This window comes from Arvicanthis niloticus, chromosome 1 (assembly GCF_011762505.2).
Source record: "Arvicanthis niloticus isolate mArvNil1 chromosome 1, mArvNil1.pat.X, whole genome shotgun sequence".
NCBI classification, from domain to species: Eukaryota; Metazoa; Chordata; class Mammalia; order Rodentia; family Muridae; genus Arvicanthis; species Arvicanthis niloticus.
In genome coordinates, this window is record NC_047658.1 from 88,540,529 (window position 1) to 88,552,901 (window position 12,373).

Sequence of the window (12,373 nt, forward strand, 5' to 3'; positions counted from 1 at the left end):
GGACCTCTGGAATTGTGAGTGAGTTCACCTGTGTTACCACCAGGTGGTGATTTGTAACAGCAGCAAGAGAACTAAGGCAGAGTAGTGGGGAGAAGGGGAAGTAGGGTGTTGTCAAACCAAAGGGGGATGGGTGCTGGGCAAGACCAAGGTGTGAGCTCTTCTCTCACAAGGTTTACATAATGAGAGTTGTGACGACCCATGATCCTGAGTGGTACCTTTCAAATACAGCAAGGTGTGAATCATGTCTGGCTGAGAGCAATATGGGGATCCTGGCCGTGAGACGTAATTGAGTTAAAAAATGAAATGTGTCGAACAATAATAATGTAAAAGGTCAGTAAGCTTTTTTCAGTTACTGCTCCGTCAGTCACTTTTCTCACTGTTGTGTCGAAGGACCTGAGAAGAAGTGACTTAAGGAAGGCTGGGTATGTCCTGGCTCCCAGTTGGAGGGGACGCATTCCATTCTGGTGGGGAAGGTGTGGTTTCAGACATGGAAAGCGTGGCTGCAGGAGAGGGAGGCCAGCTGGACACACTGAATGGGCTGTCAGGAAGCAGAAGGCGGACAGGAAGTCAGGCCAGGATGTAAATGTTAGGGTTCACTTCCCAGTGACTCACTCCTCCAGCAAGGCTCCAATCTGTAGGTTCCACATCCTTAACGCAGGGACCAAGTGCAAAAGCAGGTGACCTATGGGGGACATTTCACGTTCTTCTTGTTCTTTTCAGCCATTGTCCTCAGCATCTGGTGTCACCAGCACCGCAGTCACCTCCCTTCCTCTGAGTTGGTTTCCTTGTTTGAAGAATGAAAAGGATCAAACTCAGTAAACTCAAGTTCCTTCTACTAACATTCTGCAGTCCCGTGGTTCTCTGACTCTAAAACTGGTTTCGACTAGTTTGGGAAGTGCCACACTCCATTCCCGATATTAAAATGATTTTATTTGCAGCCTGGAAGAAACCGAAAAATAGATCTAACTTAGAAGCTAGAGCAGTCCTTTCCCCGTGTGCCAGTTTTAATTCTCTCGGATGCCAGGGAGATATATCAATATGTTTGAAAAGGATATGAAAACGTAACATTTGCATATATCATTTGCCGTCAGTTCTTCCACTTCAGCCTCCAATCAAGCCTTTAAATGCATGCTTCTAGATTAATAGTCAGACCTGGAGGAACTACATTAGCAGATAGTTCAGCTTAAAAACTAATGTAAGGGAGGAAAAACCATTACAGAAGCCAGAGGGATGAACAGAGAGGCTGAAGTTTTACGGCTACTCATTTTTCTGTGGTTAATATTGCCTACAAGTGTTGGTATTAATTGTCTCAGAATCATTACATATACACTGGTCTAGTCATTCAAGGAAATATATTTTAACTTATCACCTTGCAGGCTGAGCTTGCATTTTCCGGGTCCCAGGTGCAAGGACACTTTAATACCACATCTTCAAAGCAATTTTATCTGAATTGTAATTTTGCACTTTCATTTTTAAAATGAGCATCCACGTTGTAGGAGCACAAATTGCCATGAGTCAACTAGTAAAATCCAATTGTGAAGACTTAATAAGAAAAATCCAGCACATGGGTACACCACTGTGAATGAGCTGGTCTTGTCTGATCATGGAGGCTAGGCAGTTTGGGCCCTATCTAGTACTTGACTGTCTGAGGATACTGTTAAGTCTCTATTTTTTTTTCCTCCAGAGGCAAACATTTTTATTGGCTAAGATGACTGTGGTGTCTCACTGTCTGGGTTTTAAATTTTCGAGTGTGTGCGCGCTCGCACACGTATGCACGCTCTAGGTTGGCACTGGGATTCTTTCTCATTCTCTTCTCTCCACTTTATTCAGGGTTTCTTAATTGAACCCAGACTTCACTGATTTGGATAATCTCGCTAGCCACCTTGCTCTGTGTGAAGATAAACCCACATGATGCCAGAGTGCTAGAAGTACAGGTGGGCTTTCATGCTGACCTAAATTAGTGCCATGCTGACATTAATGTGGGTTTATCTTCACACTTGCATGGCAGGCCCTGTGACCCATGTCCCCAGCCTCTGTCGGGGTTTTTGCTGTAGAACCATTAGTCTGTAGCAGAGTAGTATTGTTTTAGGCTCTTCATACCTCAGTGGGTTGTTTGTGAAAGGGGAATGATACTAATATTTAGCCAATAGGGTTGTGGTGAGAAGTAGATAAGGCAGTGTGGATAAAGTTGTCCAAGGGGTGCAGCAAATGCAGGGTACCCAGGATGACAGCTTTTGTCACTCTGAATGCATATTACCATTCAGTCAGATGCATGCAAGCTACAGTCAGTATTCTAAACTCATCTATAGTAGCTCATAGCTATGTACCATTGAGGGTAACTCATCAGTGGCCAGTCTGTTAATTTCTTGTTGCTGTAACAAAATACCCAGTGCAAATAACTTGAAAGAGGAAAGACTTATTTCATTCATGGTTTCAGAGGGGTTGGGCCATGGTGCTTGGGCAGAATGCCATGGTGACAGGGGTGGGTGGTGGAGGATGGTGCCTCACTTCATGGTGGACTAGATGCACAGAATGAGGAAGGCACTGGGGCCGGAGAGAACATTGAAAGGCAAGTCACAATAGTCCACTTCCTTCAATGAAGACACACCTTCTAAAGTTTCCACAACCCTTTAAATGAGTGCTACCAACTGGGGGGTCAAGTGTTTGACAGTGGACATTTCATATCCACAAGTGTGTCTTGTGATGGCATAAAGCTGACACCTTTTCAGAGAAGCATGTCTTTTTCTATGATGTCTGTGGCTCACACACTAGAATGGTCATTTATGCACTCAGTCAATCACAAAGTATTGTCTTAGTTAGGGTTTTACTGCTGTAAACAGACACTATGACCAAGGCAACTCTTATAAGGACAACATTTAATTGGGGCTGGCTTACAGGTTCAGAGGTTCAGTCCATAATCATCAAGGTAGGAACATGGCAGCATCCAGGCAGGCATGGTACAGGAGGAGCTGTGAGTTCTACATCTTCATCTGAAGGCTGCTAGCAGAATACTGATTTGCAGGCAGTTAGGATGAGGGTCTTAAAGCCCACACCCACAGTGACACACCTACTCCAACAGAGCCACACCTTCTAATAGTGCCACTCCCTGGGCTGAGCATATACAAACCATCACAAGTATATAGCCAACTTTAGGCTAGATACTTGGAACACAATGACAAACTAGACATGATCCTTTGGGGGATCTGCCAATGAGATGGACAAAGAAGTGATCAATGGGAAATTTTTGAAAAATTGTGATAAGTGACACAGAAGGTGGATAGGATGCTCATAAGAAGGTGAGAGGGCGCGCTGTTGGAGGTGAGGGAGTCCAGGGGGATAGTTGTCTCTGAATGTAGACACTAACTAGACACTTGAGGAGTGCGGCAGTAGCAGCCACATGGAAAGCAGAACTCCACTGTAGCATTTCTGTATTTCATATTTCTCAGCATTTCTCTCAACCTTGTTACTATTTTACTGTGTGGTGCAGATGACTGATGTAAAGGAAGCAGGAGCAATGCCTATGTCCCATGACCTATGCTCTCACCAATGCTCCATGGTCACGCCTCAGTGTCTTCTCCTCGCCTTTGTCTCTGACCTCTTGGAATCAATCTTATCTGCTCTTATCAGCACTGAAGAATCCACACATTATATAGCTCAGCCCCGAGGAATTGGCTTGGATCCTTTTCAGGTCCTGTGTAGGTAAATCAAGTGAACCAGGGCCCATTTGTTTATATGTAGTAACCAACCCAACATCAAGTAGCCTGAGTGAAGGAAGGAATTTATTGATGTTTGTCTTAGTTACTGTTCTATTGTCATGATAAAAACACCATGACCAAGGAAACTTATTAAACAAAGTATTTAATTTGGGGACTCACAGTTTCAGAGGGTGAGGGCAAGACTATTATGGTGGGGAACATGGCAGCAGACAGGCAGGCATGGTCCTGGAGCAGTATCTGAGTGCTTACATTTGATCCACAAGCACAAGGCAGGGTGGTGGTGGTCAGGGGGTGGGCTTCACAATCCACCCCAGTGATAGACATATCTACTTAAACAAGGTCACACTCCTCAATCCCAAACAGTTCTTCCAACTGGGGACCAAGCATTCAAGCATATGAGCCTGTGGGGGCCACTCTCATTCAGACCACCACTTCACTGATAATAGACAAGTTCAAGTCCAGAGTTGAGGACACCTTCATCCAGGAGCTTCAACACCATTGCTGAGAATCTAGTTCTCTCCATACTGAGGAGTTCTGATTTCTTTTGTATTTGCTTTACTCTGAGGTTGGTGGGCCTTCTCAGTGTAGCAGGTTCTAGAAGATAGCTGTGTATACCATTCCAAGGATTCTTATGTTTTTTTTTTTTTTTTTTTTTTTTTTTTTTTTTTTTTGAGTTCAAGGCAAAAAACCAGAAGCTTTTCCAATTAGTCTAGTCAAAATCTTGGTTAGTTCTGGCTAGAACACATGCTTAATCTGGAACAAGTCACTGTGGCCAGGCAGAGAAAGGACATGACTAGGAGAGGACTAGGCCGTGTCATTACCCATGGATCCCATGATGCAGTTGGTTCCAGTTAAACCACATGGGGGAGAGTAGGGGAGAGTGTTTTTTCATGGAACAAGTCATGAGGTTTGAATAGCTTCTCAGTTGGAACTATGCAAGACCCTGTAATCACACAAATTTCTTTGGAGACACCCCTGTGTAATTTTTTTTTACACATCATTTATATTCTCTGAAACTAAAGATTGAGGGAAAGATGCTCTGGAGAAAAGAGAGAAAAGAAAAATCATTCTAGCTTGAGCTTTTCATGTAGAAATGACATTTGAATTGAGTTAAAACACAGAGGATGGCTGGGTTTCATTAGTTGGAAATACAGAAGCACGTTTTATATGGAGGAGATGGTTTGAGCAGAGGCAGGGGGGCAGGAGAGGAGGTTTTACTGTAGTTGTGGAGACAGATGCTGGAAATATTCCATCCTGGATGTCCAAGAATTTGAACAGTCAAGCTAGTTAGAAGTCAAAATGATTTCCAAAAGAAAGAAATTAACAGATTTTCTTTTCTTTTTTATAGGCTAAATCCATTCTGCAGACATTCTTTGAAGATTCAGGCTACGGTATTCAGGATCTGAAGAGCTTCCATTTAGTTGGGTTTGGTCCTACTCTGTGTGCTATGGACCCCACTGAAATATCACTTATAAAGATCTCAGAATTCAGGTAACCAAAATACTAGAGTGCAAAGTGAAAAATGTTCCACTTACACATTCATCATTCCATTCATCCATCTGCCCATCCATCTGCCCATCCATCCATCCATCCATCCACCACCAACTTATCCATCCACCTACCCATCTATCTACGTATCCATCCATCCATCCATCCATCCATCCATCCATCCATCCATCCATCATCCATCCATCCATCCATCCATCCATCCATCCATCCATCCATCCATCTATCATCCATCCATCTATCATCCATCCATCATCCATCCATCCATCCATCCATCCATCCATCCATCCATCCAGATAATCTCTACTTTCCATTCTTTGTCCCTTTCTGGGCTAAAGCAGGTAGTGGAATTTGCTGGATCCTGTGTAGATACTGAGATTATTTATCCTTTGTGCACTGCTTGATGGTTAGAGAATCCCCCAGACTCACCAGTCCCCTCCTCTCTATCCAGGGCAGTGGTAGCCAGAATTGGGACACTGCTCTGCAGCACCCCTGTCTTGGCTGGATTTAAGAAGAAAGCAGAAGTTGTATTTGGGAGACCCACCGAGTGGACCAGCTCCATCCTGCAGGAGCTTGGGACCATAGCAGGTAAGAGGCTGCTGGGCGTGTCCTTGCACTTCAAATTTAAAATAGGAACGTAAGCATAACAGAACAAGGTAGTAATCCTCAGCCACATGCTGCAAACATGAAGGAGTTCTAGTAGAATCTGGATGTCAAGACTTAAGTTGCAAGGGACAGTGTCCACAAGTCTGCATTTTAAGTGAGCCATCTTGGGGATTCTTGTGCACACTATAGCCTCAAAATCATTGCTCTAGAATGTGATTCTATTGGCTCCTAAATAGATTTATGCCCCATCTTAAAGTGTGTAAATGAACCTCCCTCTGGGTATACACGCCACTGTGGGAGGCCAATCAGGGCTAATGTGACCCACATATTTTCCTGAGTTGATTAAGGAACTGGATTCCCTAGTTGGCTGTCTTGTGAGGTAAGGAATAGTACCTCCTCGGGACTCATTGATCGTACATTATGCAGAACCATTAACAACACTGTAGAGTCCCACAGCTTGAGTGACACACAATTCTCTCCCTAGCTGGGCTAACGAAGGCAGAGCTCCGAGTGCTTGACAAAGAACTGATGCCATATTTCCAGCCGTCAGCCATAAGATGCCTGCCTGGTGAGGTATTCAAAGTAAGTGCTCATTTCTTCAGGGAGAGATGGGAGCTCAGTCTCACTCCAGCTCCTACAGGGACACAGGTGATGGGCCTGGCTCCTTGGACCTTTGCCTTTAGGGACAGAGAAGGTGTACGTGCCAATGACGGCTGTCCAAATAATTTCAAGTGTTTTTTAAAAGAAGTTTTTTTCTTAAGTTTTCATTTTATCTTATTATTCTTTTTATCCTCCCTTCCCTTCGTAGTCTATGATACTGATTGTGTATTTCTGGAGGTATGATAACTTCATACCCTGTGCAAAACCTCTGGGGACAGATACTTTTCAGAATGCAGAAGCTTTCAAGTTTTGTAAAAGTCACAGTATGTGCCTTAACACCGCTAGCAGTGTTGGAGGGAACATTTGTGAGCAAACATATTCATTTTTTTTTTGGGGGGGGGGGGAGGGAGGAGAAAACCTGACAAGTCACACTAAATACACTGTAAATAGTCTCCTGCCCATTCAGATCCAACTTCTGCTGGCTTGTTGTAAACTTTGGAAAAAAGTTTTAGTTTTCAGAGGCCGAGGACTTTGGATTTGCAGACAGGCATAACGGGGTTTGAGAGGACAGGATGCTCTGATGAGTGGGGCTGACCTTGTGTTTTTGTGTGTGTGTGTTTGTGTGTACATACATGTAGAGGCCAGAGGCCAACCTAGGGTGTTGTTCCTTTGTTGCTGTCCACCTTTTTATTTATTTAGAAAATTAAATTAATTATTTAATGTGTGTGTGTGTGTATGTGTGTGTGTGTGTGTGTGTGTGTGTGTGTGTGTGTATTTCTCACCCCAGGTACGTCAATGAAGTGTGACCATATGGGCCTAGTGTTGCTGGGTCTTCTTTGCTTTTTTTCAGGGGCAACCAGAAACCTTCATTTTTTTTTTTTTTTATGTGAAATATCCTGATTTTACATGTTGGTAGCCAATTTGATTTTATTTTTGAAGACCCTATAGGCCTAAGGATTCAATCTGGCTTGTGGATCACAAATCAGCAGCAGTGGAAAACCAGATAATGTTTGTAATACAGACTCTGTTAACTATAGGTGTGAGTCAGCCTGCCAGCTACAAAGGGAAGGACAGTGCCCAGACAGGAGGAAGGGCACAGAGAGCTGCTTCCTGTTTGGGAGAATGCAGGTTTAGGCCTGGAGGGAAAGTCAGGAGGAGAGGCAGGCTCAGGAGGAGAGGCAGATAGGTAGATCTCACATGGTGAAGGTGCCATTGTTGTGTTGAAGAGCCTGAACTCCTGGAGGAGTGAGTGGTTCCTTTATCCTTTCCTTTCCCATTGACCACTCACTTCCCTCCTGTCACAACAGATGGCTCCTGAAATCTTGAATTCTTCTGCTAACAACCCTTCCCTGCTTTCCCCACTACCACACCAGGAGTTCAGGCTCTTAGTCTGAGAGTGAGAATGGCTTGTCTGAGTCTTGGAGCGAGAATGGCTTAATACTCTTGCAATACTTAAAACAAAAATAACTCTCATGCTCTCTTTTTAAAGAGGCCCAGAGTTCAGCTGCTGTTAGTGGACAAATCAAACAGGGGTTCAAATATAGTTCCTTTCAGCCTTTGTTTAATGCTTGCTTATAGTCATGGTGCAAGGGTATAACTTGTGAAGTTCTGAGTAGATAAAGGAGGTTTGGAAAATCTGGAGAGGGTATACTGAGGTTCCCCTCCCCCAGCCCCGTCCAACTTTCCTGCCTGCAGGAGCTGTCCACGGAGCAGATCGCTTCCCTGGGTCCTCAGAATGCAGCCTTTGTAACCCACTCCCAGCGCCTGCAGCTCAGCTCGGCACAGCTGCAGAGCCTCCAGAGGGCACTAGATGGCGCCAAGACTCACTCCTGGCAGACGGATCCTATGAGCTCAGGCCCTACCTGGTCAGTCTCCACTGGGTTCCCAACAGGTGAGCAGAGCAACACCTGCCTCAGCCCCTCCCTATTCCCCTTCTCTGAACCATGGTCCACCCTGCAAGGTGGGGAGGTTTCTATGATTCAGGGATTGATAGACATTGGGTATCTGCTCTACCTTAAGTTCCCACTAAGTTTCCCTTAAATACAGTCAACTCTTGCACTTTTAAAACCCTCTCAGGGATCTTTAAAATACTTTAAATTCCCTGGGTATGACCCATAATCCACCAAGTCAGAATCTCTCAGGACTAAGTTCATTTCAATGACTCCTTTAATCACTGTATATCTCTTTGATACCTATTATGTAAGGACCAAGAATATGGATATAAGTAGGGCAAGTGATGCCTCATTGTCAATAAGATCTCAAAGCCATAAGATGAGGGAGGCAATAAACAGGGGCAGGTAATGTCGACTGAGGACTAAGCAAGATGGGGAGGAAGGAGGAGGGAAGAAGGGGTGAGGGAACGAAGGAGGGAGGAAGGGACAGTTCCCCAGAGCAGATGCCATTACTCGCTGTGCTATGGCTTCCTCTTCTTACTTTTGTTGACTCCTCCCCTCTGCCTCTCACTCTCTCACATCTCTCTGACACCTGTCTTGAGTGGGCACCATCTTTGGAGTGGGTGTGGGTCTATACTTCTGGGCAGACAGTTTACAAGAAGCCGGATGTATCACAACTTTGCCCTCACAAACTCAGTCATGGAAGAGTGAGAGAAGACACAGTGTCGGTGTGACTCTGAGGTCTGTGGTAGAGAGAGAGGATGATGGAGGCGGGTTGCATTCTGAGTAGGGGATAACCTGAAAATACCCAGACTAGAAAGAGAACTTGGTCCCTAAGTAGGGCTTCCTTCCCTTTCTTCCTCTCCCTGTCTCCTTCTCTTCTTTCTCTTAATTAACTCCCATATTCACTCCTCTCCTTCCACTGAGGATGTCAAATTGAGGACCTGACAATTTCTGTGCCCACAAGTGGCACCACCAAATAAGAACCATGTTCTTTGATATATTTTTTCAAATTTCCATTGAAACATAGAATTCATATAATGTTTTGTATGATGATACAAAAATGGATAATGCATATAGCTTTGAATGCATGTAGCTTTACACATGTAAGACCTAAAAGTTATGTGATAAACTTTTCCCCTGTGTCCTCTTTTCTTCTCTCCAGGGGTAGCTAATGTTGTCAGAACCTGATGTATTTGTCTACATAGTCTGTATGGATACAATTAAGTCAAGTCTACACAAGCCTTGTACTTTTACAAGCACTTATTGTATTCTTGTCCTGAATCCTGCATTTTGGATCTGTGGGTCTGACGATCCTGGTATCTCAGAGGCATTCCGTGCCCTCTATGGGAACAGAACAATGGCTGGTTATACGGTTGAGCCTTACGTGTATAACCAGACTTGTATGTATAGATTCTCAGTTGGGTTACCATGTTTTCTGTTACAAATAATGCAGCTGTGCAATCTTGCCGGTGGCAAATACTCTTTTAAGTTAAGAGAGCTTGCCAAATCCTCTGTAGAGAGGTAGGTATCAGTTTTCTCTTGAAACAGCAATGTCAGAAAGGGGCAAGGCAAGACCCTGATGTCCTTCCTCCATTTACCCTTCAACCCCCCGCCCCAGGCTGCTATCGGGTGAACCTGTTTTGGGGAGCCCAACCCTTTCTATATTTCTTGTTTCTTAAACACCAGGGAGTGATGTGTAAGTGCACATTCTCAGGCCTCACCCAATAGTTCCTGAATCAGCAATGCACCCAGGCACCAACAACTTGGATACACTCTGCTCCCTGACTCCTTTTGACTAAGGCAGGTCTGGTGCATGCTGAACCACACAATCCCGCTTTGTTCCAGTTCCCCCATCACCCCCTTTTAAGGGATGAGGAAATGGAGGTCTGCAGGGAGATGGCCATGATGCACCCACCCTCTGCAGTCCACAGCAACTTCACGTGTCTTCTTGGTCTGTGTTTGCTTTCAGGAGGGCCCACCTGCCAGGCTCTTTGGCTTGGCTGTCCCCTGCTGCTTCTGATGGCCAAGTCCTGATGCTGAGTGTCCTGTTTAGTGTTGCAAGAAGCTGGAGAAGGTGTGTAGAGACAGAAGCTGCCCTCAGACTGGGGAAGACCTTTACCTGAGGAGCCTCAGCGAGGGCAGGGAGATCACAGGGCCTTGGAAAAATAATTATTAAAAACCATCTTTCATTCTTAAGACAGCCTGTCTCCCCAGTGGGTACTATTTTTTCCCATCCCATGTTGACTTGGAGACAGAGAAGCTGTGGTGGGAGAAGGATGGAGAGAGAGAAAGAAAGAGAGAGAGAGAGAGAGAGAGAGAGAGAGCGCCTTTTTAGCCAGGGGGTGATTTTGTTTCCAGTCTGGCTTGATTTCCCTCTCTTGAAGCACCAGGCAGCACTGGATTTCTCCTTCGACACTTAGCTGGGCTGAAATAAATGAATCTCTCAACAGAAGCCAATATTCTTGCCTGATTGCTGCAACTAATTGATGTTTTGGTGGATATCACATTGCTTGGAAATTAAAACATTTAACATGGCTCAACATTAAATCAATTTTTAAATACATTTTCCAGATATTTCCATTTCCTTGGGAATCAGTGGAGTTATAAGTTAACCTTTCTAAACATTTTTAGTTTTAGTGGAGGGTGTGGTTTTAATCTGCTCTGGGCTTTGGTGAATGGGCTGAAATAAAAAGATATAAAAATATATTGGATATGTCAATCACTGAAGCGATTTCTGACCAGTGCAGGAAACCCAGCCCCTCCCCTCACCCCGCTTGATCCTTTTGAGATGAACTTATTTCTAGAAATTGCCAAGTTCTTTTGGTCTTAGTGACAAGAAGTCAGAGCAATGGCAAGGGTGGGGCAGCATTGGCATTTACCACCTACTGGAAGCTATATCATCTACAAGGTGACCATTGTGCCACCTGGCATTCCTCATGTGGTAAGTCGGGTGTCCTGAGTCTCTCTCTCTTTAAAAACTATTTATTTTTATTTTATGTATATAGATGATTTGCCTGTATGTGTTCCACATGTATGTGTATCTGTGTTCCTCATGTGTTCATGGTAGGCCAGAAGTGGGAGTTGGATTTTCTGGGATGGGAGTTATGGATGGCTGTGAGCTACTGTGGTGGTTTGAATAACAATGTCCCCCATAGGGAGTGGCATTATTGCAGGCGTGGTCTTGTTGGAGGAAATGTGTCACAAGGGGTGGGCTTTAAGGTTTCAGAAGTTCAAGCAGGGCCCTGGTGGCTCACTCTCTCTTCCAGCTGCCTGCTGGTCCGGATGTAGATTTCTCAGCTCCCTCTCCAGAACCACGGCCTGTGCATTGCCATGCTCCCCGCCATGACAATAATGGACTAAGCCTCTGAAACTGTAAGCCAGACACATGAAATGTTTTCCTTATTAAGAGTTGCCATAGTCATGGTGTCCCTTTATAGAAACCCTGAGACAGCTACCATGTGGATCTTCTGCAAGAGCAGCAAGTGCCCTAACCAGCCATCTCTCCAGTCTCCATCCTGTGTTACTCAGTGAGTCCTTACTAGGCACCCGAGGGACCAGTGTGCCTTTCTGAAGGGACTCTGCTCAGTTGCACAATCATGCTTGTCCGCACAGTGGGTCTGACACATTGAAACCAGGGACTGCTGCTGTCTATGGAGGGATAAATCTGTGCTTGGAAAGAGGAAGATGGAAAGGGGAGCCAGTGTGAGCAGTGTGAGCCTTCCCAAACCTGTGGCTGTTTCCTAAGAGGCTGAGGGAGTCCTTTGAAGGCTGCTGTTGTAGGAGCTGTTAACCATCATCTGTGGTTCCATGGGAAACTGGAAGACTACCATGTGGCAGAGGTGCTTAGGCCATCTGAGGTCCTGTTTGCTCTTCTTCCCTCTAGCTGAGGAAGTGCAGTGAAGGCCTCTTTTCAAGCACAGATTACTTTTTCCGTAGACAGCAGCAGTTCATGGTTTCAACGGGTCAGATCCACTGTGCGGACAAGCATGATCGTGCAACTGAGCAGAGTCCCTTCAGAAAGGCACACTGGTCCCTCGGGTGCCAAGTCTA

At 45.0% G+C, this 12,373-nt stretch overlaps 1 protein-coding gene across 2 annotated transcripts in view; it reads left to right on the plus strand.

Annotated features, from left to right (window-relative positions):
• Otoa (otoancorin) overlaps positions 1–11,016 on the plus strand; it is a 72,662-nt gene extending 61,646 nt beyond the window's left edge. For both annotated transcript variants that reach the window (XM_076942071.1, XM_076942064.1), the window contains 5 exons: positions 5,065–5,207; positions 5,674–5,810; positions 6,313–6,410; positions 8,124–8,319; positions 10,293–11,016. In XM_076942071.1, coding sequence (XP_076798186.1) covers positions 5,065–5,207; positions 5,674–5,810; positions 6,313–6,410; positions 8,124–8,319; positions 10,293–10,357 — 639 coding nt within the window. In that variant the 3' untranslated portion in view covers positions 10,358–11,016. The remainder of the gene's footprint in view (positions 1–5,064; positions 5,208–5,673; positions 5,811–6,312; positions 6,411–8,123; positions 8,320–10,292) is intronic.
• Positions 11,017–12,373: the final 1,357 nt, after the last annotated feature.